Source organism: Rhinichthys klamathensis, unplaced genomic scaffold (assembly GCF_029890125.1).
Source record: "Rhinichthys klamathensis goyatoka isolate OS25496 unplaced genomic scaffold, OSU_Roscu_1.1 h1tg000135l_1, whole genome shotgun sequence".
Classification (NCBI taxonomy): domain Eukaryota; kingdom Metazoa; phylum Chordata; class Actinopteri; order Cypriniformes; family Leuciscidae; genus Rhinichthys; species Rhinichthys klamathensis.
The window spans coordinates 845261-865896 of record NW_026606670.1 but is presented as its reverse complement, the minus strand read 5'-3'; the positions used below and the strand labels follow the sequence as shown (position 1 = coordinate 865896).

Sequence of the window (20636 nt, the reverse complement as noted above, 5' to 3'; positions counted from 1 at the left end):
AGAGATGCTAATGAAGGCTGGGCTGTCCTCCATTAAAACTTAATAAGGTAATAATAATCTGAGATCACAATCATGATTGGCACATATGTGCACCTCTTCCGCAGAGTTGTATTACTGTAAAACAGCATTACTAAATTAGGCCATCTCAGGACATTTTCTGACATGAATATGTTAAAATGCAGTAGTCAACATTTGAAGTGGATCAAAAAAGTATGTTGTGACATAACTCAAGCATGTGACAGCACATAACACTAGTTCTGGATACAGTAAACATGTAAAACAAAGATAATGGCGACATGAGTCAAGTTACAAGTGTTTTTCATGTGAAAACACCCAAAAAAAGACGTCTCAGTGAAGACAGTGTGCGGACCAGATATTTGCCTTCCCAGATTCCTAATAGTTCTCAGGAAATTGCTTCTGGGGAGAAAGAGTGAAAAAATAATCAAAAGAGGCGAAAGTCACAGGGGAAAATGTGAATAATGAACTGTATATTGTAGAAATTCTAATAGAGTGCTGCAGGGAGGAAATATTCTTGTAGACCAAAACCCAGAAATCAGAATTTTAGCACTTCAGCTTCCATCGTCCTTAAGTCAATGAGTTTTTGGTTAAATGCCTGAAATAAAGTCTGTGTTTAATACAAGCTTTGTAATTACGACATGGCGTGGACGCAGCATTATAGCACTAGCTTTTTTTTACTTCTGCCATTGTTTTTAGGCATCAAAATTCCTAAACATTTTTATGATAAAAGGATTATCGATTCAATAAAACAGAATCACAAAACAACAGGTCACAAAGCTTATTGTCTGCAATAATCCGAAATCTAGGAATCCAGTGGAGAAATACTATTCAACTTCTATGTTGGCCAACAAAGAATGTCATCACTGCAGCATATTCAGTCATCCATTTATAGTAATTTAACCATGTGATGACACTAGAGGGCACTATAATCGTAGAGCGTTACCTGATGCTTCCTCAGATCTGGGGTCAGTGAGGCAGTCCATGGCTGACAGAATAGAGGAGAAAAGATACTCTGAATGAGTTTCCAGTGTGTGAGACTGCCTCTCTATTAGCACCAGTGTGTCTTTCAGAACTGTAGGATCAGAAAAAAAAAAAAAAAAAAAAAAAATATATATATATATATATATATATATATATGAGCAGCAGTATTAGAACATCTAAATACTAGTGATGTGTTGACGAAAGTAATGGTGTTGATGTGAACGCAGAAATGGAGAATGCTAGGTAACAGCACGGCTCTCTAATTCATGCATGCATGGCTGCAGTTTCCTGTTTCTGTCCGATGTGACTGAGTATTGGGTTACACTGCACAACATGTCCAAAACTGAGAAGCTGTACACAACTGTGGAAGTGTACCGAATGTTCAAGAAACAAAGATAAAAAGCTCTAATGCTTCTAATTTAAAATATAATTTCACCACAACTGAGGGTTCAGTAACAAAATGCAGCTTTTATGAGTTGTGCTAATTCGGTATTCACTACAGCAGCTGAATTGTAGAGAGATGTTTTTGCTGTTCTTTAAAAAACAATTACATTATCTTATTGTATTACAGTTTGATAGAGCTAATAAGACTCACACGGAGAGGCTGAATTCATGCAATGCAAAAGCATCTCTCCAGTCTGAAGAACATCTGCTGTGAGGGGCTTATGAGCCTGAACTTCTTCCTGAAAACTCTGAAAAATATCATGTGATGCAGTCATGTACTTTTTGAACGAACTTCTTTTGGAATAAAATGATTATTTCTTATTGCTATATAAGATGCATATACACTACCATTCAAAAGTTTGAGGTCAGTAAGCTTACAAACAGAAAAAGCTAGTCCCAGACTAAAATGCTTGTTTAAACTGTCTTAACTAAAAGCAACTTGCACTGACATATCTTCAAATATGTCAGTGCCATTGTTTTGTCTCAAGATTTTTCTTGCGTACGTTTATAAAAGCTACTTAAATGCCCTAATTGAACTAAGACCTAATCCTGGCTTAATCTAAACCCTGTCTGTGAAACCAGGCCATTATGTATTTTAAATAAGTTTTTTTTTATGCTCACCATGGCTGCATTTATTTGATCAAAAATACTGTAATAACAGTAATATTGTGAAACGTTATTACAATTTAAAACAACAATTTTTGGGGAACAAACATTGCTTTCTTTCAATAAAAAAAAAATCGTACCTACCCCAAACTTTTGAATGGTAGTGTAGTTTACAAACCTTGTAGTCAGCCAAGGAGGCTTTGACGCTCTCCAATTCAACCATGGGAGGAGATAGAAAATCTACCTTCTCTACCACCTTGTGCAGCCACTGAATCAGCTTTTCTAGGTTTGAGCAAAATACCTGTTGAGAAAGGATGTAACAGTTCTCATAAATTCTCAGCCATCTCAGAACTTTGCAATCAGAAGAGAAAAGTCTACTCACCTGTATGTGCTGCATTAGTGACTCCTGGGTCTCATATTTATCCTGGTCTGTTTGTATTGTCCTCTGAAGCTCTGACATTGACAATCCGCTCAGCTGATCCATAATAGCTTCCACCTCCCTCAGGTTCCTTCTATTCACGTCTCGACTTATCATCTGGATTCTGACAGCAGTCTCCTTTGCTTTCTCTAAATGATCCTCAGGTGTAAGAGGAACTTCAGAAACAGATCCCCTCCTCGCTTCAATGTCTTCATCGCCCCTTTCTTCCATCAATGGTTCATGCTTTCCCACTTGAACCGTTGGTGATCTGACGGAGGTAATCTCGCTCTCCAGGGATTCCCAGCTGGTGATGACCGGTTGGCTTATCTGGTCACTAATGTCCCTCAGTTGCTGTGAAAGCACCTGAAGTTCCTGTAGATGTTCTGGTAGGCGAAGGAACTCTTCGTCTAACTCGTCTTGCGAATTAGGACGAGTAAGGACGTGTGTTGAACTAATGAAAGTGGGGACAGATCTGAAGGTTGAGAAGATGCCAAATTTACGGTAATGACCCACTGGCTTCCTGTCGCAGTCAAGACTCTCAATTGACAAGCCAGTTTGGTCTAGTGAGGAGTACAGGCTACTGGACATGATACCATCTGAGGACTTTGAGTGTGATTTGTTTAGAGCAGGAAACTCAGTTGACTTTCGACCTGTTCCTGGACTAAAGCATCTCTGCCGAGTCCCTGTATGGGATAGGTCCAAACAGGACAAGGTGGAAGAGCTGCAAAAGCGGTCCAACTCAATGCCTGAGTCTTGCAACAACGGATCATTTTGTGAGAGAAGATCTCCATCTGCTGAACCCCATGTGCCTGTGATGTTGGGTCTCAGAGGGTATGTGTAGTCCAGGAGTGCCTGGTATTCCTTTTCAGGATCCCAGCTGGGGGAATTGCGGTTTGGGGAGGGTGGCATGGAGTTGGGGATGGCACAGGCCCAATAGTTGGCCTGATGAGGCGACATGTGTTTGAACCCACGTTGATGGTTCTTACTATAAAACTCAGAAGATCCTGTGTTAAGAAGAGAATCTCTTCCTGTGTCCGTCATCTCACCTGTTCTTGTTTTTACCTTTCTCGTGAAACGAGACGTATGATTGGACAAGTGAGAGGTGCTTCTAGGAGTGGACATCCACTTAGGCACTGGGGGTTCTGTAAGGCTCAAGGAAGCTGAAGGGGGACTGGACAGACTGCGTTTGGCAGCTGAAGTGGTAAAAATAGGATCCCCATCACATGACCCTAGTCTGAGGTCCGATACATTCATGGAAGTATCCAGGTCTTCTCTGGATAATGTGGGGGAGGATTTATAATATGGAGAAGCTTGTGTGATCCTTCTGAATGACTCTTTGGCCAGACTTTGGTCCTTTTCTTTAGAGGAATCTGCTTTGTAACTGATCTGAGGAGGGGAAAAAAGGAAATGTTAATAGGAAATCCTAAAATGTAGACTAAAACATAACCAGAAAGTCATTGGCTCCTTTAATTAAACAAACATTACCATTCAAACGTTTGGGGGCGGTAAGATTTTTTCATGTTTTTGAAAGAAGTCTCTTGTGCTCACCAAGGCTACGTTTATTTGATTAAAAATACAGTAAACAGTAATACTGTGAAATAGTATTACAATTTTAAATAACTTTCTATGTATTAATATTTCACAGAAAAGCGGAATTTTCTGCATCATTACTCAAGTCTTCAGCGTCACATGATCTCCAGAAATCATTCTAATATGATGATTTGCTGCTCATTAAACATTTCTTCTTATTATCAATGTTGAAACCATTTTGATCAACTTGATGCAAAAAAACAGTAGTGTGTATATTGTTTTTACAAGTTTCAATGTTCCCGGACATTACAATTCACCTTTGGCTAAGCCCCGCCCCCCTTAGTTACTGTCGCTATGTCCGTCAAGCTACTACGCCGCTCTCACGCACACACCATGTTCTCAAGCAGTGAAAAATACATCGCAGAGCAGAGAGGAGACTGACAACAGGCTGACAGACCAGGTTACTTTTCATATTAAACAAAGTCTCACCTTTCAAATTTGGTCATTTTTTTAAAGAAATTTAAACAATAATGTTGGACTGTGGCAACACGGTGGCGGTAACGTTAGTCACCTTCAAAACTACCACAGCGTGTCTGTAACATTAACGTTAGGTGTTTGTATCTTGAATAACAAAGTTAGCTAACATCCAGCCGCTACTCAAAACATACAATCCTGACTTACGTTAACGTTACGTGATAACTTATCGCTAAGCTTGCTTGCTAGCACCATTCTTCATTAATTAGGGTAACGTTAACGTTAGAGAACCGAAATCATAACCTAACAGCATAACACGGTCTAATTAGTATAACTTCACATTAAGGTTAAAAGCAACATTTACTTTAGAGCACACAAGTGAGCTTGTTGAGGGGTTTAACGTAGCTGACTGTGAGGACGTCCACACAGTTTAATCCAAAGACGACACTTGTCAGGATTTGACTTCGGTTTTGGGAAGGAAAAAAAACGGACACCCCCCTCCAACCTCTCTGGGAAACGCGTATCTGTGTTACAAATGCCCCAGGCACAACGAACGCTTAATCATATTTTTTGATAAAACTACGACGGTAATAGCCTGCCGAGACCAAAAATATGAGACGCCTGTGTTAAAGTCAATGGAGCGCTGTGAAAAAGTGTCGGACCTCTGTGGGAGCTCGTTCTTGGCTGCGCTGTGATTGGTCAATCTACATTTTAGGGTGTGGCTTAGCCAAAGGCGAATTGGGCCTTCCTCTGATAAACCATGACCAATCATATAGGTTTTGTAAACATCGTAATATTTTAAAATACCATTTAGAACATCAAACACAATTAGAAGTAACAATGGTTCATTTCGAGACCTAACCAAAAATAACGACTTATGGTTCAGTGATAGAGTCAGTTGTGGCACAGTAATAGCTCTGAACATTCACATCCACAAACTCACAAACAAGTTTGAAACAGATTCACAAATCTCACTGATTTTAAAAAGAAAAAAAAACGTCAACAGTTTGCGAATCGGACAACACAGCTTGTGCTCTGTTTGTTGCTGTCTTCAGGAAACCCTGGTTCGCACTCTTAACATTTGGACTCACACAAAGCTTTCCAAACTAATTTGAAAAATATTGTTGTTTCATTTTCAAAAATTTTAGTCGCAGTCTGGAGCCCTATATAAGACTAGCATTTCAAAGTTCAGAAAAAAATAAAGCAATATAATCCTCTTTTATTGTTTCAGTTAGTAAATAGTGGTAGTAAATAGTTCCTGGTTCAACATGAACTGCGTCATTAGATTCTTACCATCTCTGAGTCTTCATGTGTGGATGAGTTCTTCAGGATGGGAATCTGGCATTGTGTGGAGATCAGTGGTTTTCTCATGGTATAGAGGCTTCTGTCTGTCATATACCTGGAAACAGGTGCCATTGTGACTGTCTTTTTGCAGCCACTCCTCTCTGTGTCTGAGTCTTTGGTCCCCAGGACATTTGCAAGCCTTGTCCTCTCAATTGCCCTTTGACTGAGGGGTTTAGAGTGACCGCTGCGAATGAACTCTGGGGTCCTGGTCTTCCACCACCCATAGCTCTTGTTCTCCATCTGCGAAGAGGTGTCTGATAAAGACTTGTCAACTCCGAGAGCCATTGCACCACTTCCAGATTTTGTAGTTCCTCATTTGTCGAGAGCGACAGCTAAAAGGTCATAACCACACTGTGTTTTAAACACTGCAAAACAAAGGCTTGAATGATCACAGAAGGAGGCTCTGTGATGTGTGTAGTCTAACATGATGCAGGGCTCATTTACTGTAATAGGTCATTATCTACATGTTCAGGCTTGCCTTAAATTCAAGAATGCTCTGTCATGAATGCTCAATTTTGTTGTTAAAGTGCCCCTATTATGCTATTTTAAAGTTTCCTAATGTTGTTTTGGAGTCTCCTACAACAGAAAACTATTTAATTTTCTCATAATATACATTTTCACATCACCACATTTTCAATGATTCTCAAACGACTCGTCAGATGAATCGATCTCTCTAAATCCCTCCTTTCCGCAAACTACTCTGCTCTGATTGGCCAAGACAGCTCAGTCTGTTGTGATTGGTCTACCGCGTAAAACAAAAACGCCCATTGCCATAACAACATCAGCTGTACTGAGGCTTCCTACACCGTAAACTAAACACAGTAACGTACAATGACGTCGATTTTATCATATCAATCCGAGTCCGATGATAAAATACTGGAAGAACTATTCATTCAACCCGAACCCCCATCGCACGGACAACTCGAGAAGGACGTTTCTAAGTGATACACTACTCAGTTTGAGGTACATTATGAGATGTTGCAACTGTAATTCCTCACCATCAGCATTAACAAGTGCATGTCCATTAATAAACCGAGTATTTTACTTGTAGGTCTACTTATTTATTTACAGAGTATTATTTTTCTAATTTATTGCGGTGAACGTGGAAACTGTATCAATAACAGTGCATACACCGAGCTCTAATGTGAAAGACTGATGTAACACAAACGTTGGTAAAACAAATCTTGCTCCATGCTTAATCTTTCCTCAAAGTAGTGAGAACGACAGACAAACTGCATTAATAGACACAGTTTTAGGTAATAGTGGCCCACAACTGATTAGCAGAAGTATTTCAGTAAGACAGTAATAATGGGAGTTAACCAGTTAGCAGGAGACCAACACAATATAATGGCGCTTTTCCACTACACAGTACCAGCTCGCCTCGCCTCGGCTCGGCTCGGCTCGACTCGACTCGACTCGACTCGACTCGACTCGACTTTGTTTGGTTTTCCACTGTGTATAAGTTGTACCTGTACCTGCTTTCGGGTACTTTTTTTCGTACCACCTCCGGCGAGGTTCTAAGCGAGCTGAGGCGAGCTAAGGCGATACTAAAATGTGACGTGAAAACAATGCCGACTGCTGATTGGTCACAGAGAATCTGCGTCATCATTGCACGCGCCAGATGGAGTATCCAGAATAACCCCGCCATTTTTAAATAGTTTGGCCAGAGATAGGCCTAGTTACTAAACTTACTACTATTATTATGGCAACTCGGAAGAATACGCCGTGGTCAAACGAGGAGGTGCAGACATTCCTTTGTTTGGTTGCTGAAGAGAGGATCCAGCGAGAGCTTGATGGGGCAACGAGGAACGAAAGGCGTCGCTATGACGACCGGGTACTATTTGTGGCGGTACTTTCTGCAATGGAAAACGGAGCGAAAAGCGAGCCGAGTCGAGGCGAGCCAAGGCGAGTCGAGTCGAGTCGAGCTGGTACTGGTAATGGAAAAGCGCCATAAAACTCAAAACGAAGTATTTTGAACACCATCTTTCAAGAGCGGGCGATTTGCGAATCCTGCATTGAACTCCGAGATATGAGAAGTAGTCAGTAAAATAAAGGGAACACAGCAAAAGTTTAGGACTATACTGCTGGTATCGGTAAAGATTAATTTGAACCACTGATTCTTCACATGCTCGTCCTTGAGCAGTGTAAAAAAAACTGCCTTTACCTTCACATTGTAGAGCACAGCGTCTTCTCGACATGATGCTATCCAGTGTCCACAGGAATCAGCTGCCGGTTTGAGGGGGTTCAAGTTTTCCCTGGTGTCTGCGCGCGCCTTAAGTGGGCGGGCAATATGCTAATGTTTCGTCTTGACGTCACAACGAAACGGCTTATGACTCGTTTGAAAAACGATTCATTTCATTGACTCAGAGTCGACTCTTACTTTCGAAAGACAATAACTTTATATGTGGTGCACTTTCAGATTTAAAACTTTACAGGATGTTTTCATTCACTTAGAGCTGTTACACACTACATGATAGGTCATTTTCAAAAATCCATAATAGGGGCACTTTAAACAACAAATGATTAAATAATCAAATAATACTCACTCTACACTGACAAAATATAGTTGTATGAATATGTGTCAGATGAACTCTGATAAATGCAACAGTGCAGACAAAGCGGTTTCTTGTATTTCTCTGTGGTATAGGCAGGCACTGTTTTTTAATTGGCTGTTGCTTCTGGCTTCCATGGCGACCAACAGAAAACGGCATGTCATGAGAGGTGATCACGTGGGTACATTTAAATCGTAGCCTGCTTGCAATGCAAACAAAGACAATCATGTGTCTTCACCACAAAACCCTCATGGACTTTTACTTTTAATATAATACTTGTTGGTATTATAACACACGGCTAGTCGGTTCGCATAATTGTTACTGACATCAATATGTTTTTTGTGGACATAAAAAGCCAGCAAGATCCTGTGGGCTACAATGATACTAGATCAAATAAAGCAGTGTGAAATCCTATAGATTATAGAAAGTCATATATAGGCTTGATTGGCAGTTACTATGGCAACCCAGTCATCAAACAAATGCCTAGTAGAGACTGCACCATATATATATATATATATATATATATGGACGGCACACAGTGTATGTATTATACAATAAGAAACCGAAGAAAAAAGCTTTTAAATCGATTCAAATATAAAACACACAATTTATAATTCACAATATACAATCTACTTGTTTAGTAAGCCACAATCTTCAACCAGTACCTATTTGAATAGAATAAAGTACATATTCCTAATTGAAAACTGTGGCATGCATCGATAACCGAATGATAAAATGTATTTGGGTATCAGTCACAAACAAACAGCAGCAAGAAACAAAGTGATTAATGTTATGCCATTATGTATCAGCCAGAAATATCATACAGCGGCTTCACAGCTATGTCGACATCGCTTTCACTTGGCTTTCATGGCTAAAACACCCAGAGTAATTGATCTTACACTGTTTACGTACCGTTTTTGGCTATGGAAAGTCCATCGACAGCTCGATGAACAACGTGCATGTGGCTAGAGATATATTACGGTAAATAAAACACCGCTGTAGAGGAATCCAAGCGGTTAAGGAAACGGTTCATAACACAGAGGCGGGTTAAGTAGCGCAGACTGTTGCCTCTCCAGCCAATAGCGACATAAAACGAGGGAGATCTGCACGAGCCAAAATTCAAGTTACTTATTAATGCGCATGTGCATGACAATGTGGCGTAAAATACCAATATTTTTATTAAAGTTTTTTTTATTTATTTTGCTGTTGTTGTTGTTACCATTATTCTGGTATGAATTGTTGTCCAGACCACTGCTGAAATAACGCCTTGTCACGCCATACATGTTACATTTCTTGGCGCTGTTCAGAACCAACCAATCACAGTAGTTTGTGATGATTTGATTAGGATTTAAAAAAAAAAAATTATAGTCATTGTTGTGTTTGGATTCAGTTTGATTATTAGGTATAAATCCTTGCAATTAAATGTTAATTACAGTTACATTATTACTATCAACAAATAATTATCCGTCACACGCAGGAAAATGTGTAGCCTATGCATGTAAATCAGAGACACAGATACTTTGGATTTAATTGTAAGCAGACACACAGACACATCGGTAACAAGATAATAACGGTTAAAGGATAGTGGAAAAACGTACATGGAGGTAAAATGCATATAAAAACACACAAATAAAGTTAATAGATTTTAGAGTTCATCTATCATCTGAATATTTCCATAGCAACAGATTACGAAAAATATTTTTCAATGCAGTACAAAAGGCTAAGCAATTAGAATAAATTAAGCTCATTCATGCTTATCTAATTGTCGTTTTAAAATTGTTTGCTTTTTAACTAATGACCAAAATTTAAATTTGGGCATTAATGTACAAAAAAAGTCACAAGTTCTTTGTTTATAATCCCACTTACCACTAGATGTCACTAGATACCATGGGTGATGTTCTTGGGTCAAAAAAAAAAAAGTATGTAGAGAACGGAGGTCTATCAGGAAATGTTTGATCATCTACAGTGTTTCATCATCAGGTTGAATATCACATGTGACCCTGGGTTTTGTCTCTATCTCTGAGCTTGGCGTTCACTTAAATCAGATTTGAATGTACTGAAACCATAACGCACAAGCTCTAAAATCAGCTAGAAATCACAGGAGTAGGCTAGGCTACTTCACAATCACACATGCAGTTTTGATATACCGGTAGTCCCCAATAAATCACCAGACTATACCACAATGCAACAGGATTTGGCATTAGGGACACAAATATTTACAGAAAATACTTTCCGGTGTATCTTTGAAATAGTTAATATTTCACACAGTCTGTCAAAATATAGAAAACAAACAGAGCAAGAGGTCTGTGAATGATTTCCATTACTACCCATCTCTGCTCACAGACTGGAAATGTTCCCTTTTTGATTTAGCACATAATCTGGGACATGTTCTCAAACACAAAATCTTATTATAAGAAATCCTTTTGGCACAGTTGGATAAGATTATCATAACAAAAACCAGTCCAAACTATATGTAAAACAGCAAACTGACCATTAGTGTTCCTTTCACAGGAATGAGTAGACTTTACGTTTGACGTAAACTTCACACTCATCATGTAGTGGTTTTTAAAGAGAGAAAAGAGTGAAGAAAGAGATGTTAGACCACAGTCAACACTTTACAGTACAGACTCCAGACCGTCCTTTTCATTGAGTGTTTCATGTGAGGAGCTTTCTCCTTGGTTCTGGTGTGTGACGAGAGGGGAGGTCTCTTCTTCTGCCTTGACATTAGGCACTACCTCCACCTTCACCTCTTGCAGTTCCTGCTCCTCTTGAGGCTGCTGCTGTTGTTTCTTCATCTCTCGCTCATTGATGTGGTGAAGTATTCCAGCACCGAGGGCATCCCCCTCCACGTTCACAACTGTGGTGGTGCGGTCGCTGATCACACATCAGACACACAGTTTGTTAACTCAAGGGCTAGAAAATCCTAATTCTATTCTATATTCTAATTCCTAATTCTATATGCCTTTATGTAGCTCAAACAGTAGACCATGGCGCTATAGCGATGCCGAGGTCATAGGTACAAATATGGGTTCAAATAGCATTGGATAAAATAAATGTTTTGTATTTCCATATTGAAAATTTTACATTGTGTCCTTATGTTTGAAACTGTATATATTATTGTATGCATATACAGAATATGAGTTTCTTATTATAGAAGTATAACTTTTCTAATTCTAATAAGAAGCCTTAAAAGACCCTTAAGAACAAAAATAGACAGCAAAGCTATCAGGTTTCATGATGATATATGTGGGGAGGGTGCATTTTATAAAGACCTTTAATATATTAATATATATATATATATATACTTTGTAAATAGATACACTACCGTTCAAATGTTTGGGATCCGTAAGAATTTTAAATGTTTTTTTTTTTTTTTTTTTTTTTCATAGAAGTCTCTTATGCTCACTAAGGCTGCATTTATTAGATAAAAAAAATACAGTAAAACCAGAAATAATGTGAAATATAATTATAATTTAGAATAACTGTTTTGTATTTAAATCATTTAAAATGTAATATATTATAATAATTATAATGTGCCAATTTGCTGCTCAAGAAACATTACTTATCATGATTCATGTTGAAAACTGTTGCTTTGCTTAATAGTTTTTGTGGAAACCATTTTTTCAGGATGCTTTGATGAATAGTAAGTTCAAATGAACAGCATTTATTTGAAATAGAATTTTTTTACTGTCACTTTTATCAATTTAATGCTTCTTTTAATTTTTACTCTTAATGAAGCATTATTCATAAGAAAAAATACATTTAAATAGTTGACATAATTTTTTTTTTTAAATGTAAAAAAAATCAAATGCAATTAATCACATTCCCTTTCGTGAATGTAAACTTGTCACTGATATGGCATCTCAAAATTACTACACTCAGCAAATACTGATATATGAGGTTAATTGTAATTAATCGGTGTATTAATTTACAATATCAATATCACGTATTAACTTGTTAAATGGGAATAGTTGTCTTACACAATCCAGTCCACAGCCAGCATGAGTGACAGGTCATGGGTGGGCAGACCAATGGCCTCCAGAATGATAGCGATGGTGATGATCCCACCCGCTGGAATACCTGCTGCTCCCACGCTGGAAGCGGTGGCTGTCACCCTGCACATGTGAATAAGCAAATGAGCAGTCATTTATCAGACACTCCATTCAAAGCGACCAATGGTACACTTACTGCAGGGACAAATTCCCCGGAGTTAAGTGCCATAATGCTAAAAGCTATCAACATCCATCCTTCCATCAGAGCTTCAGTTCTGTATCGCCCATTACTGCATAACCTGTCACACTGGGACAGCCTCCAGAAAATGAGTGTGTGTTGCTTGTAAATTTAGATCAAGCTTAGCATCTCTGCCTTGTAGATATAGGAATGTTCACAGGATCTATGAATACTCCTGCTGATTGAAGAAAGACCTCATAGGGATGTACACTCACAGGATTGTGAAGATCTGGCCAGCGTTGAGTTCAACGTTGTTGAGCTGGGCAATAAACACAGCAGCAACGCACTGGAAAATGGCTGCTCCGTCCATGTTGACAGTGGCTCCAATCGGTAAAATAAACCGACTGATTCGTTTGTCAACACCGTTGTTCTCCTCTACACATTTCATCATGGTGGGCAGGGTCGCTGAGCTGCACAGGCACAGAAAACAGACAAGGCTTGAGTGGCAAACTAGACGGCAAAATAGATGTAATAATGGTCATAACCATTCTATTGGTGGAAAAAAAGGTATATAACCAACTTTTAGTAACATCAGGACCATTACATAATGGCTTTGAATCAGTGTTATTTTAGTATTATGTACTATTATAGTATTTATTGCTTTAAATTAGCTTTTATTTTATTTTAGGTTTTAGTAATTTTGTTATATGCTTTTGATTTATTACTTCAACTTCAACTTATTTATTTAAGGTAGTTGCAAAGGCAACATTTCTAACATTTCTAAAGTTTTTAAAGTTTACGTTTTTCATGTAATATTTACATTTAACGTTATTTCAACTTTATTTCAGTTAACAAAAGCATTTTGCATTAGTTTTAGTTAACAATAACAACACTGCCTTGGATTGGTCTAAGGACTGAGACTGCAAATGAACCATCTAATTATGGAAAAGACCGTTCCAGAATTTATTCCTTTGCCAACATATCAAGGTTTTTGCATTTCCAATAACACTCCTAAAGATTTAGCAAGGCTGGTGGTTCCAGGAAAAAAGAAAACAAAGCTTTTTAGTCACATTCTGGGAAACGAATTAACTCAAACATTAAACTGCATTATTGCCTGTATTAAGCAATTTTTTGCTTAGAGAAAAAAGAATGTAGGTTAGCTCAACTAAACCTGCTTTTAGGACTACAAATGAAACAGAACAGATTACCTGGAGCAGGTAGCAAAGGCTGTGGTGAAAGGTGTGATGAGGCCTGACAGGAAACTGAAGGGGTTTTCACGAGTGAACCCAAAGTAGATAAGAGGCAAGACAATGCCACCATGGATGACGTGGCCCAGGATAGAGGCAAAAATGTACTTCCCCAAACTAGTGACCAAAAGAACCACATCTTCCATTTCCACAATCTTACTGCCAACCAAGAACATGATGCCAAATGGCACATACCTGAAGGATAAAAAAACAGAATGTATCAGACATCATGTGCATAGTGCAACTTATATAAAATGTTTCGCATTCTTTAAGATTTCAGTGTTGAATATTAAAATAATATTTTAGCATTTTGTACTTACACATTTGTACTTGCAAATACTGCAATATTTTATATGAATATACGTGTATTTTTTCCTCATGTCCCTATTATATATCATGGGGACAATATATGATGTAATAAATTACATTACATTATATTGTATTACATTAAGGCTTTGCGCCTTCGACTGGATTAGATGTCAGTTTGATCAAAGACCTTTACTTACCACATGATCCACGACACCAATACCATAGTGGCTTCATTGAAGGCATTGAAAAAGCGAATGAGCTCTTCTCCTTCTGTCCCAAGCTTTCTCAAAGCAACTCCAAAAACCATAGCAAAGAGAACAAGGCCCAGAATATTCATTCCATCTGCATCTGTTCCATAGGGAACCTGAAACCCACCAAAACATGTTTGTCATTGTTATAAAGTGGCTTACATAAGTACACATTCAAATATTAGGATATTGCCGCTCAGCCTTTTCAATGTTTTCTTGGCAGCATACAATTGAGAATTGGTTAAAGGCGAAAAATGCAACAGCAAAACAAATCTGATGATAACGTTATTTTAAGCAATAAAATGTGACGTATTAATGTGCTCTGATAAGTGCTGAATTTAAGTAACCTATATGAACTAATGTTCCCACTCACTGATGCAATGTCACTGAACTTGATATGACTGTTCATGGACAAGTGACTTTCAAAAGCCAAAAACGTCATGAACCTTGGCTCTCAGACAGACTTTTCCTCAGCGGTCATGGCTGTGGGGTCACAGGTGATGAAGATCTGACGGGACTGAGCTACTGTTCAACAGAATCCCTCTCTTGTTCTGGGATTTATCACACATCCAGGCATGGCTCATCACTTGGCACACAGCACTGGTTGTTCTGTAAGCCCTACTTAAGCAATTATGGACCTCAAGCGTTCTGAGGGATTGCCCACATATTTACCCATGCACCAGCAGATCCGAGACATTTTAGCTGAGCCAGGATGTAATGAAGAAGACCCAATGATTTATACAAAGGCTAATCACATACAGCACTAGATAGAGTAGTTCATTTCCATCTGTGAATTATTATTTGCTTTTTTGCACTGAATTTGAAGATAATACTGATGGAATAGATTTAAACATTAAAGTGTGCTAAATCGATCAAATTAGGTACAATTCTCAATGAACAAATATACAACCCAGCAAGCAATAGTTGTCATTTCACCGTCTAGGTTAACTATAGACCCGATATAGTCCGGCTATGAGTACCCCACTTCAAGTCAAAATAACCTTGAATTTGGTTACATGTTGTTTTTTCTTAAATAACTTGCAAGATGTATGATATTCCTAGCCTGGCTCCGCCCTCCTGCGTACTTCCGCTCAATTTTCATTTTCCTTCAGTACTGCGTCTGGGTTTGCTGTTTATTCTTGGGTTTTCTCCGATCAATATTTTACCGGTCCAATCAGCGAACAGAGGGAGTGGCTGAGAACGATGACGTTGAGGTGCGCTAGTTTGAGTTGTGACGTATGTCCAAACGTTAGCGATTGGTTATGGTAGATAAATCTTTTATCTAAGATTCTAAGAGGTTATGGTAAATCTTGCCTTGTTTTAGCCTAGATGTCTGGGCTGTGTTTGGACGGCTATTAGATGTCTTTTAAAAGCAAAATTGCTTGCAAAATGTAGGCCTATATGTCCTGGGCGAGACATATAAACTTTGTGAATGAAGGTCATTCTAATTCTGTGGAAATCTGCATGCATGTGGGTCTGGATGTAACTATATTTATTTGAGGCTGACTGTACTACTATAAGGACAGAAAATGTTCGTTAGAAAATTATTTGAAATGTGAATATCTCTTAGCACATCCTGAGTCCTTCTACAAGCACATTGCTGCGACTAGAATGCATTGCAGACACATGGGAGGCCCTCTGGGAAAGGCTTGCCATCTCCAGCTGCTTGAGTGCTCAGTAGGACAGGAGCAGCAAAACCGGCTGCGTCCACCCTGGCCCAGTGCAAACAAACAGCAAGCTCTTTCAAGGCTGCCAAAGAGCCAAACACTACTGAGTGGTCTGAGACAAACCAGCCAAAAAGCCCTAACTGGACTTGAGTTTTTTAATAAAAAAAAAGTGTAAAACTACTGAGTTAAATTGACATTTCAGCAAGTGACATGTGTTGACAATTGTTGACAGTGCATGCTTAATATAGGAATAGGATCATTATCGTAACATAAAAATTTATAATTTTTAAATAAAATTATTATTCGAAAATAAAGAGATTGTGTACCTTCTGGTAGATGAGGGTTCCATTTGTTCCATTTCCAACAAGAACCATCTTGTAATCAGTGATATACTGTGACAAAAGTAAAAGACAGAGGAAGAAAACATTATGAGCTACTACATGCAGTGCTTATCAAAGAGCTATTCTGGCCGATTTCAACCCGTTCCAGTGTGCGGCTTCATGAACTGGGATGCATTTGATTATTTCTCTGCACTGAGCGTGTTTCTGTGCATGTCTAGTGCCAAAATACTCACAAAAGCAGCATTTAAAGTTTAGCTGAAGAGGACTTTGAGACTGGTGCACACAGAGACAATGAAAGTGATCCCCCCACAGCTCTCCTATTCAGAACCCCTGTTTCTCAAAAAATCCAATTCTATGAGCTAAGCCACTCAGTTTAGTTTCCGTCTACTTCCTACCTCAAAAGTACGATCGGAGTAAGTTAAAAACGTGAGACGTGGCAGTGGCACTGAACTATGGAAATAATGCAGGGTCTCGAGACATGTTTTTAAAGGTTGAACTTCTTTTCAGCAATGTAAAAATGCAGCCAAACCGTGGGGGAGTGGTGTTAAAGTCACAATGAAATCAAAGTTGACTATTCTTATTTTTTTTAATGGAATGTTGCAGTATTTATTATAAATTATTTATCAGTGCACATTATTATTATTTTTATTAATGCGCCTTCGTAATCTTTAATCAAAATAACTTCCCCTTCCTCTTGCAGCGATATCTCTTGTTTACCAGTGTGAGGGTGGAACAACCCATCACTCTAATGAGATCACAGCAATAGCAAACAATCCAATCAATTCCCCATTGACAAAATCAAGTCCCGCCCTAAATTTTTTCTCATTCGAGAAGGCTTTTTACCCGGATATATGCCACAATAGGGAAGAAAAACAATCACTACTTCCATTTCATGCCAACTTTAACAAAAGTAGCCGCCTTGTTGAAAGTTTAGTTTAAGTTAAGTTTAACTTCATCGTAAAAAAAGCTAGATATTGGCGCAGTGTTGATAGATGTCCCGGATGCTATTACCACCCACACTCAGGTTGAGTCATCGCCGGTATGCCATGCGGGATGTGGGCCACAACTGGGCCAGATGTCATTTGCTATCTGGGTAGCTTATGTTTAAATAGACAAAAATATGTTTACATATAAAAATCAGTGTAGTGGAAAGCAGAAACTCGTCTGTTAAAGGTTCACAGGCAGCCATATCTTTAATGAGATGAATTTACACTGTGATTGCATATTCTGATGTTGACTTACATTTGATGGCAAAATTTTATCTATAAACATATTTCAGTTAGAGATAATTAAGGCAACCTGGAATAGATCTTCAAAAATTAGTTTGGACAAGTTCATATGTAACTAGCCATTAAAATAATTCCCAGGCATTTCTGTATTAATCCTGCTAATCCGTGTCTCATCTTCTATAAAGCCTATCTGGACTCCATCCAGGTAAGCGTTGATGGAAATCCCACTGGATAAAGAAACATTCTCCTAAAGAAACATCCCATTATTTTCACCTAATGACCCTGTCTCTCTTTCTAAAGCTACTCTGGCCATTAGAAAAAACATATTTTTTTGCAAATGGATAACTGGGTACCCTGTTCAGTTTGTGTCAGTGAGGTTGTGCACATGCTCCAGTCTGGGGACAGAGATGTTATCTCCTACCCAGACCACAGAACCCCATGACCTTCCTTTGAGCAGAGTGTGCTCACTGTTAAGCAGCTGACCGTGTGGTATAACTCAGTGAACTAAGCCAGGTTCCCAGGCACCAAGGAATGGAATCAGCTTTCTATGGTAACTGCCTGGTTGCTTAGTGGTGAGAGAGGATGGGAGGTATTTATTGAGCAGGGACAAAAATGGTCACTCCATTTTGTGACTCAATTAGAGAGGAAGGAGCTGTTAACATGGAGGAAGTGATCTACAAATATTCATTCAGGACATAACCGCGTGTGTGCGTGTGTGCGTGCGTGCGTGCGTGTGTGTGCGTATAACAAAAGTAACTCACTGAGCGGAAAGCTGCAGCCACCAGGTTGGATGGAAACAGGTTTCTGAAAAGGAAAAACAAGCAAGAAAGATAAACCAGTGATGCAGACATGTGTAATGGGCTCTTATCATCACAGATGAACACCACTGGTGTTCCATTGCTAAATTCCCACCCGTTTACATCATGATGGACCTGTAAAGGAAGTTTTGCATTGATCCATGCAGATCAATATCTTTATCTAAACAGATATTCAGTCACTCAGGCTACAGAATGGATTATTTTAAACTAAACTGAGTTTTAGTTCTTATTCATCATATGACCTGAGTTAAAAGAGGATTAATCTAGTAACCTTGTGAACTATGAGGCAAAGTGGAGTGTATTTTCTCCAGGTTCATGCAAGCCTATTATACAGTCATTCTTCAAGTTCTGATTAAATAATTGCATAGAATATTTATACTTCAACAAGAGAAATTTTGAAGACTTTTTACTAACAGATTTCAGGTTTCAAGATATGTGCACATTTGGTCCAAATAGGGTGAACAATAATGTTCATGTATGTTCGTGTAATAATGTATTTTTTTGTGATTAAATTTGACCCCACCAGCTGGTAGTCCATCCATTTTGTCCATCATAGATCAACTTGGATGAATGAAGACAATATCCTGCAAAAAAAATCATGTAAAACCAGCATCAGAAAGGTAACTCCTCAGCCATAGCCTAATTTTGGTCTTATAGCACAGCAACAATTGGGCTCTGAAATATCTTAACTGTTGTGAGCCAGGTTAATAGTATGACGCATAATGGTCAAAATCAATCAGAACAGTTTCAGAAAGTGTCACACATTGACATGTTAGAAAAAGAAATATGCCACTTAAAACAGACAACCAATTAAATACAATATGTTTTTGTAATTATCCAATCACCATTTAAAAACATTAAAAAAAGTTTAGAGTCAGTGATTTGTAATTTTTAGAGGCTTTTAGAGGATCAGTTCAATTTGTTGATAGATTTTCATGTTCACAGAGATACATATTGAAACATGATGTTGTCCATTATGATGATTCCAGTCAAATTACATTTTCAGAATGACAATGATCCTTATTTATGACATTAGTGACATTCATTAGTGACATTTGATTATTTCCTAATTTGTATAGCTTATAAATCATTTTTCTCCTACTTTACTTGATGTCCCAATTGTGCTGAACTCCCAATATGCTTTATGTCTAAAACATTCTCTTTTTGTCATAAATGTGAGAATTTTTCCAGTTGTTTTTCCAGCTCTTCTTTCCATGCCTGGAGCAATAATTAAATGCGCAACAGTCGGTGACTTAAATAGCTTAAAAAAATAAAGAAAGAAAGAAAGAAAAGAAGATGTAAAGTATTAGATTATTGTCACATGATCTGCACGCATTCGTGTGTGTGTGTGTGTGTGTGTGTGTGTGTGTGTATGTGTGTGTGTGTGTGTGTGTGTGTGTGTGTGTGTGTGTGTGTGTGTGTGTGTGTGTGTGTGTGTGTGTGTGTGTGTGTGTGTGTGTGTGTGTGTGTGTGTGTGTGTGTGTGTGTGTGTGTGTGTGTGTGTGGCACATATACATCGTTAAACACACCGGCAACCTGCAGGAGCGGATTAGTTGCTGCCATAATGGTCTGCTTTTTTTCTCACGTTGAATTATATTTTTATCACCAATTTCTACTATATAATATTATCAGTAATTTTCATAACCAAAATGATACCTTGCCAGGTCTAAAAACGAATCCGCTGTCTCTTTGTTGGAGCTCAAGCCTTCCAGCCCCAAGTTGTTGGTGTTCAGCGCTCCGGCTCCCACGCCGGGTTTGATGATGAAGGCGAGCGCGACCCCGATGGATGAAGCGATCAGAGTGGTCACCAGAAAGTAAGACACGGCGATCCCTCCGAGCTTTCCCAGCGAGCGCGTGTCCAGACTCGCAGCGCCAGAAATCAAACTGCAAACCACTAAAGGAAGGATAATCATCTTGAGCATCCTCAGCAGCATCTCCCCGGGGAAGGCGAAATAAGTCATCTGCGCTCGGGTTAGGTTCATGTTCCGGACCATCATCCCGAGTCCTACGCCCACCAGAACCCCGGACACCGTCAAGATCACTAAGAGATTTCTTTTGAGGAAGCCTATCAACCTGTCTTTAAAGCTTTTCTTTTCTGATTTAATTGAGACCGCTGGCAACGGGCTTTTGTGCCCGCCGTGCCCATTGATTTCGCTCTTCTTCTCCTCCATGATTTTCCCTACACGCTCAGTATTTCCACCCGTTTATAAGAGGTACCAGGCTCTTCTCATCAGCAGCGT

At 38.8% G+C, this 20636-nt stretch overlaps 2 protein-coding genes across 8 annotated transcripts; both read right to left on the bottom strand.

Moving 5' to 3' along the window:
* Positions 1-324: 324 nt before the first annotated feature.
* On the bottom strand, positions 325-9428 carry cep68 (centrosomal protein 68). Of its 7 annotated transcripts, none has more exons than XM_056257128.1 (7): positions 9280-9428; positions 5765-6180; positions 2432-3853; positions 2228-2350; positions 1595-1691; positions 962-1090; positions 325-417 (listed from the first exon to the last, which is right to left on the bottom strand). In XM_056257128.1, the coding sequence occupies exons 2-7, from the start codon at positions 6098-6100 to the stop codon at positions 404-406; spliced, it is 2121 nt and encodes a 706-aa protein (XP_056113103.1). In that variant the 5' UTR covers positions 6101-6180; positions 9280-9428; the 3' UTR covers positions 325-403. The 7 variants fall into 7 exon arrangements, with proteins under 7 accessions (XP_056113103.1, XP_056113102.1, XP_056113104.1 ...); XM_056257127.1 differs by having other exon boundaries at positions 5765-6147; XM_056257129.1 differs by having other exon boundaries at positions 325-414; positions 5765-6147.
* A 1175-nt stretch (positions 9429-10603) lies between these two features.
* slc1a4 (solute carrier family 1 member 4) lies at positions 10604-20612 on the bottom strand. The gene is made up of 8 exons (XM_056257126.1): positions 20053-20612; positions 18340-18382; positions 16335-16400; positions 14291-14457; positions 13746-13979; positions 12813-13007; positions 12348-12482; positions 10604-11241 (listed from the first exon to the last, which is right to left on the bottom strand). The coding sequence occupies exons 1-8, from the start codon at positions 20565-20567 to the stop codon at positions 10983-10985; spliced, it is 1614 nt and encodes a 537-aa protein (XP_056113101.1). The 5' UTR covers positions 20568-20612; the 3' UTR covers positions 10604-10982.
* Between the last annotated feature and the right edge of the window lie 24 nt (positions 20613-20636).